This window comes from Phaseolus vulgaris, chromosome 8 (genome assembly GCF_000499845.2).
Source record: "Phaseolus vulgaris cultivar G19833 chromosome 8, P. vulgaris v2.0, whole genome shotgun sequence".
NCBI classification, from domain to species: Eukaryota; Viridiplantae; Streptophyta; class Magnoliopsida; order Fabales; family Fabaceae; genus Phaseolus; species Phaseolus vulgaris.
Genome location: NC_023752.2, coordinates 2,364,006 through 2,382,661, shown reverse-complemented (window position 1 = coordinate 2,382,661; position 18,656 = coordinate 2,364,006). Strand labels below are relative to the sequence as shown.

The following is an 18,656-nucleotide window of genomic DNA, read 5'->3' as shown; positions in this document are numbered from 1 at the left end:
TAATGAAGTCGAAGGCACTGACGATGACATTCCACCTCCAGCCCCTCCTACCCTTCCATCCGAACAACAACCACAACAACGACTACGAAGACAACAAAGAAGACCACCATGCGGCACAACTTCACATAGATGACAACTTTTCCTACATCTTTATTTTATAATTATGTATGAATTGTACTTATTTATCATTTTATAAATATTGTTTAAACGCTACCCTATTTATCTATAACTATATCAACTATCAACGTTATTTTACGAACATAATTTCAATTTTTTTTAAAACAATAAAAGTATTTTTAATTTTAACATTATTTAAAAAATACTAAATATTTTACATTTATTACACAACCTATTTTTAATCCAACTTAATTTTGGGTAACTTTGTTTCTTGTGAAAACAAAAATTTAGTTTTAATTTTTTTTAGTTTTAATTTAAAAAATTATTATTATATAAATTTTTATTTTTATTTTAAATTAATTATTTAAAAAAAATCAACTGAACTTGTCAACCGACAACTTCAATGGAGTGAAATTGTCAACCCAGTATCCAATTTTATTTAAACGGAAGTTGTCAATCCAGTTAGAAACTTTAGTTAAAAAATAAAAAGTAAACAGATTAACAAATTTAATTGATATTGCCTACACCATACAACTTTAAAAAAAAAATTGTTCATTTCTGTAATTTTTTCTATTTTTACCTATTTAGGTAAATATGAAAAAAAAAATGCACCATTTTGGTGAAAAAACGTTTGTCTCTCAAACATTCTTCTGGACGACCACACGGAGCCAAAACTAGCAGGTTTCGGCCGTAGCATACAGGGAGCACGATTTATGTCAAAGCCAAAAGCAATTCCAATAGATGTTCATATACTTGGGGTAATATTTTATTTGAAGACATTACTGCTATGAACTTTTTGTGAGTTAAACAAAGCTAATCATTTTAATTGTAGGTAGTTATGGCTACCATCCTATGCAGTACTTCAGAGACACTATCGTCACAGATAAATGTGATGTTTTCACATTTGGTATGCTTCTTCTTGAAGTAGTCTGGAGAAGAATGTATTTTGCATTGATGGAAATAGATGGATTTCTGGAGAAGCCTGTTGAGGAGAATATTGATATGGATATCAAAGGAAAGATTGTGCCAGAGTGTTGGAAAGTGTTTATAGATATCACCCAAAGGTGTGTGAATTCTGTTTACTCGTTTACGATTTAATGGATCGCGGAACCCTCCGTGATCATCTCTACGGAACCGATAACCCTCCGCTCTCGTGGAATCAAAGGCTTCAAATATGCATCGGCGCCGCACGAGGACTGCATTATCTGCATACAGGTGCGAAACAAATGATCATTCACCGTGACGTGAAGAGCACTAACATCTTGTTGGATGAAAAATGGGTGGCGAAGGTTTCAGACTTCGGGTTATCTCGAATTGGGCCCATGGGTTCTTTGATGACCCATGTGAGCACTCAGGTGAAAGGCAGTATTGGGTATTTGGATCCGGAGTATTACAAACGACAGCGTTTGACGGAGAAGTCGGACGTTTACTCGTATGGGGTGGTGCTGTTGGAGGTATTGTGTGGGAGGCAGCCTTTGCTCCGAATGGTAGAGAAGCCACAGGTGTCACTTGTGGATTGGGCGAAGCATTGGTATGAGAAGGGGTCTCTGGGTGACATTGTGGATCCAGCATTGAAGGGGCAGATAGCACCTCACTGTTTGCGCAAATTTGGTGAGGTTGCGTTGAGCTGTTTGCTTGAGGATGGGACTCAGCGACCTTCCATGAACGACGTGGTTGGGGTGTTAGAGTTTGTTCTGCGACTTCAGCTTCAGAATAGTGCTAATGTGAATGCAGTGTTGGAAAGTGGTGGGGATTATGAAGACAGTTCTACTGAGGACATGTTTAGCAGCACCCATACTAGTGTTCATGCTTCAGACTATAGTAACAGCAGTGGATTCAACAGTACAACCTACGGGAGTAAGGCATCTGACAGGTTGATCTCAGAGCTTGTTTTTTCTGAGATTAAGGATCCAAAGGGACGCTGATTGAGGTTATTCAAGTTCTGGTGGAGTTTGGTGTATCATAAGAAAAAGAAATAATGGTTGGAATAAAGAAAAGTAAATTAGATTCATTTGAATTTTATTTTTTTAAAAATTACATTCGAATATGTGCCTTTAAAACTTCACTCAAGTCTCTTGTTTCTTTTAAATATATTGCATTTCCCTTGATAAAAAAACACTGTAACGATGAAAACAGATGTAATTAGTGTGTAATTTTTTTTTTAAAAAGTCAGGATGTGATTGTGATTTACTTATATATATGAAAGAAAGTTTGAGTTTTTTTTTTTTATAATTAAATGATATGAAAAACTATTAAAATAATAATATTAAGAGTTAGAAAAGTTTCACAAAATTACAATATTTCTATTATAATGTAAGTAGTTCTTTTTACATTAGTAATTATAACTAAGAAACTAACCGTTTGATTGAAAAGTAAGTAGAAGTTAATCATTCTTATATTATAAATCAAAAGCAAATGTGGAATTTCAATAAAATAAAAGAACTCGAGATTATGATGGTAAAAATACGTTGAGTTAACAGATAAAAATAAAACATGCAAGAAACTTGAAAATGAATGACAATTTTGCAAAGGAAATTTAGCTAAATAATGAATAAGTAACTTAAAAAAAATTAAAAATGGTGATATCATACAGAATTTCATATTATTAATTAATCATTGAATAATGTATTTACTTGCATCTAATGCAGTTCTACTTTGGTGCATATTCTTCATGGCTGGTGCGGGTTGGGCTGCAAGACAAGGAGTTTGATATAATGATCAAGATTGAGATCTTCGTCTTGCTCCTCAACTCATAGTAAAAGAATTAATATAAAAAGTTTTTTCTTCTTTGATTTTAGCATTGATCTAAATTATATTTTGTCAGAGAGAGCCTCCAACATGATAGTTTTTGATGAAGATCCTATATCGAATAAAAATTAAGATATTTCATCGTATATAAGTAGGTGCAAATTTTAACCCTTAAGCCGGTTTTATGGGATTGAGTTAGTCGATGTGGGATCTCCAACACACACTCCTCACACCGAGACGGTCAACTCATGCGTGAGATTATATATTATGGGTGGTCCGATAGCGGGTGACATGATAGACCTAACATAAACACTCGTTAAGATAGGTTTGAAATGGTTCTGAAACTATATTATGAAGTGAACTTTAAGTCTAACTCAACCCCATAAAATCAACTCAAAGAGGTGGTATATATATATATATATATATGATGCATTATACACATATATTCTGGTTATAAAATATTTTATAATTTTGTGATAAATTTAATTTTTTTATTGTTTGTTTCTATTAAATATTATGAATAGGTTATAAAAGAAAAGGCTAAGGTATTTTTATAATAAAATATATAAAGTTTATAATTAAATATTAATAATAATATTCTAAAAACAAGTAATTAATTTTTTGTTGATGAATGTTTTACTAAAATGTCAAAATTGTTTAATTTCAGAAAACTGAAACATGAAATTAATATGATATATTTAATCATTGTAAAATTAAAAAGTTTACAAAATTATAGAAATAAACTAGAGATTAGAATCTTTCATTGTATATAAGTGATGCAAACCTCAATCCTATGAGTCGGTTTTATGGGATTGAGTTAGGCTTAAAGTCCACTTCGTAATATGGTATCAGAGCCATTTCGAGTCTATCTTAGCGAATGTTTGTGTTGGGTCTATCGTGTCACCCGCTATCGGGCCGCCTATCGTCCCACACACGAGTTGGCAGTCTCGGCAAGTCATGCAATTATCTATTTATTAAGGAGAATAAATATTTGTGGCTAGAAACCATAGTTGCTAACAAATATATGTAACTTTCTATCCTTCTGGCATTGATAGAAGCTGATATAAAAGCTTAATAATGAGTGCTATAAGTGACGAAATGTTGAAGTTGAAAGAAAATACCTATGGAAGCTTCCCATTGCGTCCAAATAAATGTTCATAATAATTTTATCAAGTCTTCACCTTCCTTCTTTGGTAGTTCAATATTTATTGTCCTTTCTTTTTCTCATTAAAAAAACAAGTTTATGTGAGTTTAAAATTCTAGAACTAATTAAATTAAGTTAGTGTTCTTACCAGGAATTCATCTTTTTCTAACGGAACATTTAATGATGTGAAATCTTTGATTTATTATACAAGATGAGGTGTGGACGATAAGGAAGAAAACATTCAAAAAAAATCATCTTTTTATATTTTTTGGCAAGAAGAAACTTGTTATTTTTTTACATTAAATTTTTATTAATATTAAATTATAGAGTATAAGTTTGAAGGATAAATATAAATATAAATATAAATGTTTACTTTAAAACGTAGCATCAAATTTAGTATCTTTTCACCGACTCTGATCCAATTTGGACTTTGTCATACTTTCTCTTCATATTTCCCTATCAAAGGAATGTAATAGGTGTAAGATATCCTTACTCAAAAGAAAAGGATAGATTTTGTTACAAAAGTGATGTAGATTTCGTTGAAAATTACTTAAAAAAGTAAATTTTTAAAATATTATATTTGTAAATATGTCTTATACAATAAATATGATTTTATTGTAAAAAAATTACGTTTATAAATAAGACTTCAAACTCTATGTACTATAAAATTTTAAAAGAAAGTGACAGAGAAACTACTAAACCTTACTATAAATAATTTTAAACAAGAAGTAACGTTGCATATACAAAAGTTTTCTTTTTATTTTTTTTTATAAAAAGCTTTCATGTTAGGCATCACTATGCTACTTGACATTTCAGCTAGGCTAACATCTCAAGTAACAACAATCATTTGTCATCACATGAAAAAAAAATATTATTAAAAAAAATGCAAAAATATAGGAGACTAGACCAAAACCTTATGTTCACAAAAACGAAACATAGGTAGACAATATCTATTAATAAAGAATTTTAAGAACAGACTAGATGAAAACCTATTATATCAATGAAAAGATTCTCTATGAATAAATGTTAAATTAGCCAACTTATCAACACACGCATTCCCTTCACAAAAAATATGAGTAACCATAAACCTGATTTTTCCACAGTAATTAAGACAAGTATTTCATCGATTACGAAGCATCTAAGAAACATTTGTCCTAGCAGTAAACGCAACACAAACCAAGGCAAAGTCACATTCCAGCCAGACATTAGTAAGACCCAACTTTTGAGCTTCCTCCAAAGCATATATAACTCCATAAAATTCAGAAACCAAAGGAGTTCGAACATCAAGAAACACAGAGAAAGCTTCAATAAACTCCTCCATACTCCTACGGAAAATACTTTCACAAGCGACAAGACCTGGATAACCCATAGCAGCCCCATCAGTGTTAATTTTAACTCAGTCTGGTGAAGGAAACTCCCATTTAATAGGAAGAGGATGTAGAACTTTCCCAGTACGAGTGTTAATACCAAAAAACTTGAATACATTGAAATCGAACATATCATTCTCCATTGAAGCTTTAGACGAATTACCCACTAGACAAGTTAAATCTTTAATAACCAAAATAACCTTATAAACCTCAATCTTATCCTGAAAACAAGCATAATTCCTCATACGCCATATCATCCAAATAGAAAAAGTTATCACAACTACCTTAACCAATTTAACCAACAGACTACCATCACTCTTAATAAAAGAAAGAAGATCATCCTTATTAGAGAAATCATAAGTAGGAAATGTGTTGAACCCAACTCCAAATACGCAAAGCATTAACACATTCAAAAAATAAATGTTGAATAGATTTCTCGTGCTTTTCACAAAGCGTACACATAGAAGAAATATGCAAACCTTTATTTTGAATATGTTGATCTATAAGAAGCCGCCTATGAAAATTTTTCTAAAGGACAACAATTTTGGAAGGCGAAATATATGAAGACCAAATAAATTTACCCCAACCACAGAAAATCCCTAGATCCAAGAAAAAAATCCTAACTGATTTAAGAGTGAGACGATCAGACTCATCTAGAATTCAATTAGAAATATACACAAGCTTCTTCGTATTCAAAGACAACAAATTTCCATCACTTAATATTTTTTACAATAATTTTTAATTATACACATGAAAAATATAATTTTTTAATAGATCAGAAACAATTATTAAAAGTTATTGAGTATAATAGGGATGGTGATATGTTAACACCACAAACAATAAAAAGCATATACTTAACAAACCAATAAAATAATATTTTAATCATATTTTGTACTGGTAGGCACCGGACGAACGCACGTTGCCGACCGACCGAATACACAATAAATGTAAGCATTTATGTGACAAGCTAAGGTGGTTAAGATACACCTCCGAAGAATAAGGAATATGCGTTTAGAGAAGATATGCTCCCGGGTATTCCGGAGCACGACTGACAAGACATATCCATAACCACCCTGAGCCCAAGGGATAGAAAGCCCATTAGGCAATCCTATAAATACGGTGCTCAAGCCAGAGAAAGGTACGTTTTCATTCACTTACGAAACCGCGCTTAGAATCTCATACTTATTTGAGCGTCGGAGTGCCTTCGCAGGTACCCTCCCCCGCCCGACCGAAGGATACACCAAGAAGGAACGACCGACCGAAGGAGAAGAAGATCGACACGTCAGCAATCTCATTACGTCAACCGACCGTGCCTGGGCCCCATTTCTCCACTCAGGTACATATTTAATTTATTTTTTAATTTTAAATATTACTATATCATTATAATATAGTGTCAAGTATAACTATAAGTTTTTACTGTCAAAGAAATCTTTTCCATGTAACAGATTTACAAGAGCAGAAAGAATTGTTTTATACTATAAAAAAAAAACATATATTGACACTGTTTATAATATAAAACAAAATAAATAAAAATAAAATATTAATTTATTAAAGTGTGAAGTGAATGTTTTTATTGCTCTTTTATGTTAAGAAGTAGGTTAGTACTGGTTTTTGACAATAAGATATAATGATGATGGATGTTTGTGATATCTGCTTGTTCTTGCAAGGACAGAGCATACTCAAGTTGCACCTCTACTTCACCCATTGTTGGTCGCTCTTCTGCTTCATAATCCACACATCTTTGCATGATATCTATAAACACTTTCCAACACTCTGGCACAATCTTTCCTTTGATCTCCAAATCAATATTCTCCTCAACAGGCTTCTCCAGAAATTCCTCTATCATGTCAGAATACGTTCTTCCACACACAACTTCTAATAGAACCGTACCAAATGAGAAAACATCGGTTTTATCTGTGACGATACCGTTTATGATATACTCCGGAGCCATGTATCCTAAAACACCTATAAATGAAAGTATTATCTTAGTCTATCTGACAAAATTTCATTACAGTAAGTAAAGTCATAAAATAAAACATTACCAGGAACAGTGTCTACTATAATTGGCTTTGGCTTTGACATAAAACGTTGTCCCTGTAAGCTAAGGTTAAACTCTGAAAGCTTTGGCTCCATGTTTGCATCCAAAAGGATGTTGCGAGGGTGAATATTACGGTGAACGATGGTGCGCTTTGCTCCAGCATGAAGGTAGTGCAATCCCCTTGCTACTCCTATGCATATCTCTAGCCTCTTCTTCCATGACAGTTCCCCACGTTGCAGGTGACTACACAGAGATCCATTGGACGTGTACTCGTACACAACAATCTTCTCTTTCTTGTGGTTGCAGAATCCAATAAGAGAGATAATATTAGGGTGACGAAGCTGGCAGAGCAACTCAATTTCATTCTTAAGCAGGTCCCATTCACGCTCTCTTCTTCCAATGGCATCCTTATTACATCGCTTTATAATGACTGTATAATCAGAATCATCATGCTGAAGACAACCTTTATATACATTGGTACCAAATCCGTCAAGGTCAATGAACCTCTTACGATCAAAGTTGTTGGTTGATTTCCTAATATCGGCAAGAGAGAAGTGATGACACAGCTCTTCTATTCTTGTTGTATACTGACATGAACTTGTGCGCTTAGAATGGCAGAAGCCCCAATATTTGAGAAACATTCTTGTTCCTAATTTCTTTACTCCTATGATTGTCTCTAGTTTCTAATATATATTTCACATTTGGCTACCCCGTCTTCTTTCATTGCCTATTTCCTTTGATTTTGTCAGAGCTTCCATGTTTTGGCTCTACACATTTCTTTCTCATAATATATTGATTACATTGCTTTCCATATCTATTTTTTAATGTAGTGTTTTGTATGCAAAGTTTGTTTTTCAAGCTAAATCAGGTACATATATAGCGCAGAGTGGGGTTGACGGTGGAAGAAACAAATAAAAAATATTAAAATTATTTCTAAACGCCGTCGTAAGTGACCATTTCATATAAGACAGATGAATGAAGGGATAGGGAAGAAGTCTGATATGAACTATTGTGCAACACGTTTTGATCTTCCTTTTCAAAGGGGAAACGCGTAAATTAAACCAAAACAGAGATGAATTCTAATGCGAAAGTGACTTGAGGAGTAAATAATGAAGACGGTATCACAAGCACACAAGTTTATCCCAGAGGAAGTATCCAACGATAAATGTTTTACTAAAAGTTCAAATGTTTTTAATTGTTGTTGATGAATGTTTTACTAAAAGATCAAAATTGTTTAATTTCAGAAAACTGAAACATGAAATTAATATGATATATTTAATCTTTGTAAAATTAAAAAAAATTATAGAAATAAAAAATATATTGGAATTCTTATATTTATAGTGAGCCAACAAGTCAATGAGCAAGTCATGCAAGTAGAAGAAATATTTGTGGCTAGAAACCATAGTTGCAAACAAATCTATATAATTATCTATCCTTCTGGCATTGATAGAAGATCATAAAAGCTGAATAATAAGTGCTGTAAGTGACAAAGTGTTGAAGCTGAAAGAAAAGAGCTATGGAAGCATCCCATTGCGTCCGAATAAATGTTTTAATAATTTTATCAACTCTTCTTACAAGTCTTCGCCCTTGTTCTTTGGGAAGTTCAATATTTACTGTCCTTTCTTTTTCTCATTAAATTAAATTAATGTTCTTACTTGAAATTCAACTTTTTTTAACGGAACATTTGTGAAATCTTTGATTCACATTTATAACTTTTGCCTTTTTAGAAAATACAAGCTTGGTGTGATAATCAAATGATGTAATTTTTATTTTTATATACAAGTTATAATTTACAATTCTAATACAAAATTTAAACATTATAAGCTACATGAAATTATTGAATCATTTATTATTATTACTTGTGAAAAAAAAAATTATCAGTAAATATCTCCATATGTCGTGCACAATGGTCCAATGGACAGAGGACTACCTTAACAATTGCATGTGGACTTAATCTTATATGGGAAATTTCTTATGGAATAATATCCCATGTTTTTCTCTTTGTTAGGAAAAAACTTCATTCTTTATATTTATATATATATATATATAAAAAGATAAAGTATATAAAAAGATAAAATAATTGAGAAAATAAGAAAGGTGAGACTGTAAGAAAATAATGAAATAAAAACTAATTTTTAGAGATAAAAATAATTAGTTGCAATAATAACTAAATTAAAGACCATTTTAGAAATTAAAAAAAAATTGGTTTCTATTATTGTTAAATAGTTTCTATATTAGAATCTAATTAACAACCAATGTTTTTGGTATCTACGAAACCCTAACTTTGGGACGTCGCTGCAGTCGCAATTTTCCCATTTCGTCGATTAATTTCTGTTCATCGGATCTCTAGTGTGTAAATGAACCAAGCTCTTATGCCACTTGATGGGAAAAACGCACGCGGAAGATGATTTTAAACAAAAGGTAATCTTAAGGTAAGATGGGTTACATTTTTGAAAAATATTCGTGTTACATTTAAAAAAAATTATAATTAAATATATTCATTGGTCCGTTATTTCTTTTTACTCTTTATTTCGCGACATATTATATATTAATTTTTTAGGTTCTCATTTAATCCATAAAAATAAAATAAAATAATTAAATTTATTTAATAGATGAATCACTAAAATATTTAATTATACTTTAATATGATCATGAGATTAAAAATGTGTAAATAATAATAAATTTAATTATTGGAAACTGAAAACATGATCTGATTATAATGAAGGAAAAACAAGAGAAACTTTAGATTAAAAAAAGCACACTGATAGCTTGGACTTCCATAGTTTTTTTGCTAGAACAAGTATAGATTTAAAAACAGTGAAGAAATTCTTATTTTCACTAAAAACGTTATTAAAATCTCATTTCAATGATTTTATTCTCCCTGAACAGAAATGGAAAGATATTGTTGTCTGTAGGAAAATATTGTCAGTAATATTTTAAAGTGGCTATATATGTAGTTGAACCATGATTTTTTATTTAAATGTTGTAGTGCCCTTAATGGTTGTATCATATTTATGTTGAAAGATTCTATTAAAACTTCCAATTATGACAAAGCTAGTGTCTACAATGATCAGCAGTTATATTTTAATTTATATTCATGTGATATTAAATAACAAAATATACCCCACCTGTTAATTGATTGAAAACTGAAAGGAAGCTACTCAGAATACAGAACATAAATGTTATGTATGCCCACACCAATCCCCACCTTCCACACTCAATATATATTAAACAAAACTTGTTTTAATTCACCATACATATATATATATATATATATATATATATATATATATATATATAAATCGACCTTTTAATACTAATAAACACGCAGAAGCAAAAACACCCTTTCACTTCTTTCTTTTGAAACGGGAAAACACGAAAATGAGACAGAGAGAAAAGAATAATGTTTCTTTCACATTATATTTATAGTAAAATTAACTATTCTATAACTGATTTTTAGAATAAAATGTTATATTATAATAAAATAATAATTTATTTAAATATTAAAGGAATGTAATGGGTGTAAGATATCATTACTCAAAAGAAAAAGATAGATTTTCTTTTCCTATGTAAACAATACAATAGAAACTAATTTTTAGAAACAAAAATAATTAGTTGTAATAGTAACTAAATTAGAGACATTTTAAAATCTAAAAAAAATAATTTCTAAATTAGTTTATATTATTATTAAATAGTTTATAAATTAATTTCTAAATTAGTTTATATTATTATTAAATAGTTTCTAAATTGATATTTAATTAACTACTAAGGTTTTAACTCTCAATTATTTTGATTCTAAATTTGATAAATCATTTAATAATAATATAAACTAATTTAGAAACCAAAAATTTATTTAGTTCCTACAATAGTCTCTATAGCAACTAATTCTTTTTTTATCTCTAAAATTAGTTTCTATTTCATAATTTTATTGTAATGAGATTTCGTTAAAAATTATTTAAATTTTTTTTTTAAAAATATTATATTTGTAAATATATCTTATACGATAAATATGATTTTATTATAAAGAAATTGCTTTTATAAATAAGACTTCAAACTCTAGGTACTATAAATTTTTAAAAGAAAATGATAGAGGAACATCTAAACCTTACTATAAATAATTTTAAATAAGAAGTCATGACGCATATTCACGAGCTTCTTTGTATTCAAAAGACAAAGATTTCATCACTTAATATTTTTTACAATAATTTTTAATTATACACATAGAAAATATAATTTTTTAATAGATCAGAAACAATTATTAAAAGTTATTGAGTATAATAGGAATGGTGATATGTTGACACCACAAACAATAAAGAATAAAAAAAACATGTATATGTGTTTTACCGTGTGTCAAAGAGATCTTTTTCATGTTATAGATTTACAAGAACAGAAAAATTTGTTTTATACTATAAAAATAAAAATAAAAAACATATATTGACAATATTTATAACCCTAAATCCTACAATGTTTATAATATAAAACAAAATAAATAAATAAAAATATTAATTTATTAAAGTGTGAAGTGAATGTTTTTATTGCTCTTTTATGTTAAGATGTTGGGTTAATAATGGTTTTTGACAATAAGATATAATGATGATGGATGTTTGTGATATCTGCTTGTTCTTGCAACGACAGAGCATACTGAAGTTGCACCTCCACTTCACCCATTGTTGGTCGTTCTTCTGCTTCAGAATCCACACATCTTTGCATGATATCTATAAACACTTTCCAACACTCTGGCACAATCTTTCCTTTGATCTCCAAATCAATATTCTCCTCAAGAGGCTTCTCCAGAAATTCCTTTATCATGTCAGAATACGCTCTTCCAGACGCAACTAGTAATAGAACAATACCAAATGAGTAAACATCGGTTTTATCTGAGACGATACTGTTCATGAAACACTCCCGAGCCAAGTAGCCAAAAGTACCTATAAATGAAAGTATTATCTTAGTTTAACTCACAAAATTTCATTACAGTAAGTAAAGTCATAAAATAAAACTTTACCAGCAATAGTATCTACTTTAATTGGCTTTGGCTTTGACATAAAACGTTGTCCCTGTAAGCTAAGCCCAAAATTTGAAAGCTTTGGCTCCATGTTTGCATCCAAAAGAATGTTCTGAGGTTTGATATCACGATGAATGATGGTGCGCTTTGCTCCAGCATGAAGGTAGTGCAATCCCCTTGCTGCTCCTATGCATATCTCTAGCCTCTTCTTCCATGACAGTTCCCCACGTTGTAGGTGATCATACAGAGATCCATTGGGCATGTACTCCAACACAACAATCTTCTCTTTCTTGTGGTTGCAGAATCCAGTAAGAGAGATAATATTAGGGTGACGAAGCTGGCAGAGCAACTCAATTTCATTCTTAAACACGTTCCATTGCTCCCCTCTTTCATCCACATCGTCATTAAATCGCTTTATAGTGACTGCATAATCAGAACCATCATGCTGAAGACAGCCTTTATATACTTCGATACCAAATCCTTCAAAGTTAATGAGCCTATTCTGATCAAAGTTGTTGGTTGATTTACTAATATCGGCAAGAGAGAACTGATGGCACAGCTCTTCTATTCTTGTTTTATACTGACATGAACTTGTGCGCTTCGAATGGCAGAAGCCCCAATATTTGAGAAACATTCTTGTTCCTAATTTCTTTACTCCTATGATTGTCTCTAGTTTCTAATATATAATTCACATTTGGCAACCCTGTCTTCTTTCATTGCCTATTTTAAATGAAACCAAAACAGAGATGAATGCTACTGGGAAAGTGACTTGACGAGTAATTAATGAAGACGGTATCACAAATTTTAACAATGTTTGTCAAATGTGTGGGGTTCAACTGTTCCAAGCACACAAGTTCAAATCAGAGGAAGTATCTGCTTTAAAGATACTCTAAGTCTGATTCTTTAAGCGTATTTAATTAACATCTAAATAATAGACTCAAATATTTTTAGTTATTTAAAAAATTAGAAATTAATCATAAAAAAACATAAATATTTTAGTTTTTTAAAAATCGGTAGAAACTAGTCTTCCTAAATAATTGACCTAACTCATCGAATTAATTTCATTTCTAGTGGAAATATTTGTGTTTAAAACTTAAGGTTCTTTAAATTAGTTTTTAAAGAACTAAAAATATAATTGTAGTTTTTTAGAGGTCTAATTTTTGCATCTTACGTAAGAATGTTTTTATTCACGCTCTCTGTATTTCCTTAATTAAAATATAACGTTGATTATTAACTTCTAATTTTGTAGTGTTTTCTTCAAACTACTAAATTACCCTTTCTATTGAAATCGATGGTATTTCCTGTAAAATATTTTATAATTTTTATGATACATTAAATTTTTTATTGTTTGTTTCTATTAAATATTATGAATATGTTATAAAAAAATGCTAAGGGATTTGTATAATTAAAGTGTAAAGTTTATAATTAAATATAAATAATAATATTCTAAAACAAGTAATTAATTTGTTGTTGATGAATGTTTTACTAAAAGATCAAAATTGTTTAATTTCAGAAAACTGAAACATGAAATATATATGATATTTAATCTTTGTAAAATTAAAAAAGTTACAAAATTATAGAAATAAAAAATATATTGAAATTTTTATCTTTATAGTGACTCCACAAGTCAATGAGCAAGTCATGCAACTATCTTTTTATTTATTAAGTAGAAAAGAAATATGTGTGGCTAGAAAGCATAGTTGCCGACAAATATATATAATTTTCTATCTTTCTGGCATTGATAGAAGATGGTATAAAAGCTGAATAATAAGTGCTATAAGTGACAAAATGTTGAAGTTGAAAGAAAAGACCTATGGAAGCATCCCATTGCTCCAAATAAATGTTTATAATAATTTTATCAACTCTTCACCTTCGTTATTTGGTAGTTCAATATTTATTGTCCTTTCTTTTTCTCATTAAATTAAATTAGTGTTCTTACTTGGAATTCAACTTTTTTTAACGGAACATTTGTAAGATCTTTGATTTATATATTAATATATAAGATGAGGTGTGGACAATTAGAAAGAAAACATTTTTTTTAATAACTAAAAGATGAATTATTTAGTTTAAGTTTAACAACTAAAGTAGGCTTTAAGTAATTATTTAAAGAAAAGTAAATACCATTGAAAATCACTTTTTATATATCTCAATCAAATTGAATAAATAAACCTTGATTTCTTTTAAGTTAAATAAATGTGAACTATTTATCTAAAGTAAATAAAAGAGTATAAATTCTATATAATCAACTAATAATGATTATTAAGAAGCTAAGACTTTTATAATTTATCACATATAATTATCTATTTTATTATTTTTCTAGTTTTTAACTTTTAATTCACATTTATAATTTTTCTCTTTTACAAAATACAAAGTTTGGTGTGATAATCAAAATGATGCACTTTTGATTTTTATATATAAGTTATAATTTACAATTCTAATAAAAAATTTAAACATTATATGCGATATGAAATTATTGAATCATTTATTATTATTTGTGAAAAAAAGAAAAAGAAAATTATCAGTAAATATCTCCCGTTGTATATGTTCCTAGTACGTGCACAATGATCCAATCGACAGAGGACTACCTAATCAATTGCATAAAAAAACTTCATTCTTTATATATATATATATATATATATAAAAGATGAAATAATTGAGAAAATAAGAAAGGTGAGTCTTATTCTCTATAATAAAGATGTTTTTGTGTGTGTGTTTGTATGAAGATAACAAATGATCTTACTCTCTCATTATAATGTTAATTGTTATGTTTAAATAATGCTCCAGACAATAACTTTGTTGGTAATTACTCTTATACGGAAAATATAAAAAATACAATTTTCAATAAAAAAAATTTATAAGTTGAAATCCAACAACAAATACTTTAATTTTTGCGAGAAAATCATGGTTTAAATTTTAAAAAAATATTAATTACATAAATTAATTTAAAATACAGATAAAAATTAAATTATTTTGTATTTGAGAAGTGCATGTCTAGAAGAAAAAACATTTATAATATTTGAGAAGTGTATGTCTACAATGATCAGCAGTTGTATTTTAATTTATATTCATTTGATATTAAGTAACAAAATATACGTGTTTTAAATTGAATTAACAGGACATAAAAAGTTAAGTAAATAAATAATATATTAATTAATTATTTAATTAAGATAGATAAAAATATCACAAATTGAGTTCTGTGAGGCTTAAGCATGATTTCATATCTATTTTAATTATTAGTTATACCCCACCTGTTAATTAATTGAAAAGTGAAAGGAAGCTAACTTATGCCCACACCAATTGTCGTAATTGACCATATTAGTCAACCTTTTAATACTAATAAACACGCAGAAGCAGAGATTCAGAGATGGTGAAACACGCTTTCACTTCTTTGTATTCAAAGACAAAAAAAACACTTGAATATGGAATCACTTCCGTTACGTAATTTGTTTTTAATATATCGGAAACAATAACTAAAATTTATGACTCTCATCTTCCAACTAAGGCTTTAGGTTAACAATGGTTTTAGACAATAAGATATAATCACCATGGATGTTTGTGCTATCTGCTTGTTCCTGCAACGACAGAGCATACTCAAGTTGCAGCTCTACCTCACCCATTGTTGGTCGCTCATCTGCTGCAGAATTCACACATCTTTGGATGATATCTATAAACACTTTCCAACACTCTGGCGCAATCTTTCCTTTTATATCCATATCAATATTCTCCTCAACAGGCTTCTCCAGAAATCCATCTATTTCCTTCATGGCAAAATACCTTCTTCCCCAGACTATTTCAAGAAGAAGCATACCAAATGTAAAAACATCACATTTATCTGTGACGATAGTGTCTCTGAAGTGCTGCATAGGATGGTAGCCATAACTACCTACAATTAAAATTATTAGCTTTGTTTAACTCACAAAAAATTCATAGCAGTAATGTCTTTATTAAATAAAATATTACGTACCCCAAGTATCATCATCTATTGGAATTGTTTTTGGCTTTGACATAAAGCGTGCTCCCTGTATGCTACGGCCGAAACCTGCTAGTTTTGGCTCCATTTGGTCGTCCAGAAGAATGTTTGAGAGACAAACGTCACGGTGAAAGATGGTGCGTTTGGCTCCAGCATGAAGGTAGTGCAGTCCACGAGCAACTCCTATGCATATCTCTATCCTTTTCCTCCATGACAGTGCTTCTCTAAACTTACCTTGTATGTATTGATCTAGAGATCCATTGGACATGTACTCGTACACAAGAATTTTCTCTTTTTTGTGATTGCAGAATCCTATAAGAGAGACACAATTAGGGTGATGAAGCTGACAGAGCAACTCTACTTCTTTGTTAAACTGGTTGTTTCCTTCGATGTTATCTTCTCCATATAATGGCTTTATTGTAACTGAATATTCAGAACCATCGTCGTGTTGGAGGCAACCTTTGTATAGTTTACCAAAGCTTGAGTATCCAATTAGTCTGGTATGATGAAAGTTGTTTGTCGATTTCTTAAGATCGGTGAGAGAAAATTGCTGGCACAACTCATGTATTAGCGTTGGATGCTGTTTCTGAGATGAACTAGTGTGCTTCCAACCGCAGAAACCCAAACATTTTGGAAACATGGTTCGAATTTGTGACTCCTCTGCTTGCTTATTACTTGTCACTTGTCAAAATCATTCAGCAATCTCTACATCTAACTTCTTAACTATTGGTAAGAAACTAAGGTTGTTCTCTTTCTGTCTCATTTACGCGTTTGGTTTCATAAGAAAAAAGTGAAAGCGTGTTGCACCATCTATGAGGTCAATTAAGACAACTTTTGTTTATTATATATTCGCTGTTGAAGGTGGGGATCGCTGTCAGAACCGGCAAAAACGCAGGAAGCTACAGAGTAAACGCGCATCAAGGAGTATCCAAATACTTGGCTAAAGCCAAGACGTGTATTTAACATGCAAAAAAACTTGTTGGATTCGAGTTTATGAAGTTAGTGTCACGATTAAGGCAAAGACTAGAAATAACCCATAGTTATTTTTTCTTACTAACTCTGTAATCATTTTCATTGACTAGACATGTTCCTTTGTAGTGAAGTCTTGTTCAATGTGATGTTTTTTTCATTTCTGATCACCATTTTATCTTCCCTTCTTTTAAATTGAAACAGTAAAAAGTTTAGCTTTTCAAATTTTTTGCTGTGAAAAAATTGAGAGAAAATGAAGATAGATGAAGATTTTTTTCCAAAATGCACCATTGAAAGTATGCATAGTGTGACATAACAAGAGAAAGCTACTTGGGTCTACTTAAAATATACAGAGATAAACACAATCCAAAAACTTACATAGGACAGAAAAGTTGTTGGAAGATAACGAAGAAAGTCAAATTCTAGACAAGGGTTCAAAAGACTTTATACATCTCAGTTACTGAATTAAATCAACAATGTCTGAGAGAGGTTGTTGTTAACGTTCAAACTCACATCAATTAGTTATCACTTTGAAGATTTTAAAAACATGACAATAATTCTTTATCTCTAAAACAAGACAATATTTAGTAGCATCTTCAAAGCCTTGATCTTGCTGATAATGACTTTAATCAATCTCAAATTCCCTCTAGGATAGGTGAGCTTCAACAGTTAAGATATCTGAACCTTTCTGAAGCCAATTATTTTGGCGAAATTCCATAAGAAGTTTCGCATTTGACCAAGTTACTGTCTCTTGATCTATGTAGTTTATTCTATTCACCAGAGCCAGTCAATCTGTTGAGTTTGAAAATATCCACTCTAAGAAGCTTAATTCGAAACTCAACTAATCTTGAAAGTATTCGTCTTAGTTATGTGTCGATTTCATCACCTGTACCTGATATATTCATAAATCTTACTTCATTAAAACAACTCTCTCTTTACAATTGTGAACTACATGGGGAATTTCCTAATGGAATATTTCCAAATTTTAATTCAAGTGCACAAATTACCATGTTACAACTTTCTTCCACAAGTTTCTATGGTACACTGCCTGCATCCTTTGGAAATCTTAAGTCTCTGAAATTTTTATTAATTTCACAGTGCAAATTTTTTGGTTTTATCCCTTCTACATTTGGAAACCTCACTGGGCTTACGTATCTAGATGTTGGATACAACAATTTCAAGGGTCATCTTTCCTCTTTATTGGTAAATCTTACCAAATTAAGCACCCTGAGAGCAGGTTTTAATGAATTTTCTAGTGACACCATCTCATGGATTTGTAAGCTGCCAGGAATAACTGA

The 18,656-nt window shown here is 30.3% G+C and overlaps 5 protein-coding genes and 1 long non-coding RNA gene across 6 annotated transcripts in view; 2 read left to right on the top strand and 4 right to left on the bottom strand.

Annotated features, from left to right (window-relative positions):
* Positions 1 to 18,656, bottom strand: part of LOC137825473 (coumaroyl-CoA:anthocyanidin 3-O-glucoside-6''-O-coumaroyltransferase 1-like) — a 48,543-nt gene that overhangs the window by 27,774 nt on the left and 2,113 nt on the right. The gene's annotated exons all lie outside the window — the stretch shown is intronic.
* LOC137826677 (receptor-like protein kinase FERONIA) lies at positions 1,055 to 2,182 on the top strand. Its single transcript, XM_068632747.1, has one exon. It carries the CDS (start codon positions 1,215 to 1,217, stop codon positions 2,040 to 2,042), a length of 828 nt encoding a protein of 275 aa, XP_068488848.1. The 5' UTR covers positions 1,055 to 1,214; the 3' UTR covers positions 2,043 to 2,182.
* Positions 6,921 to 8,269, bottom strand: LOC137825475 (receptor-like protein kinase ANXUR2). The gene is made up of 2 exons (XM_068631142.1): positions 7,419 to 8,269; positions 6,921 to 7,341 (listed from the first exon to the last, which is right to left on the bottom strand). The coding sequence occupies exons 1-2, from the start codon at positions 8,053 to 8,055 to the stop codon at positions 6,947 to 6,949; spliced, it is 1,032 nt and encodes a 343-aa protein (XP_068487243.1). The 5' UTR covers positions 8,056 to 8,269; the 3' UTR covers positions 6,921 to 6,946.
* Positions 11,921 to 13,145, bottom strand: LOC137825477 (receptor-like protein kinase ANXUR2). Its single transcript, XM_068631145.1, has 2 exons — positions 12,420 to 13,145; positions 11,921 to 12,342 (listed from the first exon to the last, which is right to left on the bottom strand). The coding sequence occupies exons 1-2, from the start codon at positions 13,051 to 13,053 to the stop codon at positions 11,963 to 11,965; spliced, it is 1,014 nt and encodes a 337-aa protein (XP_068487246.1). The 5' UTR covers positions 13,054 to 13,145; the 3' UTR covers positions 11,921 to 11,962.
* On the bottom strand, positions 15,785 to 17,252 carry LOC137825474 (receptor-like protein kinase ANXUR2). The gene is made up of 2 exons (XM_068631141.1): positions 16,384 to 17,252; positions 15,785 to 16,302 (listed from the first exon to the last, which is right to left on the bottom strand). Exons 1-2 carry the CDS (start codon positions 17,027 to 17,029, stop codon positions 15,917 to 15,919), a joined length of 1,032 nt encoding a protein of 343 aa, XP_068487242.1. The 5' UTR covers positions 17,030 to 17,252; the 3' UTR covers positions 15,785 to 15,916.
* On the top strand, positions 16,980 to 17,528 carry LOC137825478 (uncharacterized). The gene is made up of 2 exons (XR_011083304.1): positions 16,980 to 17,118; positions 17,251 to 17,528. It is a non-coding gene; the product is annotated as an uncharacterized lncRNA (long non-coding RNA).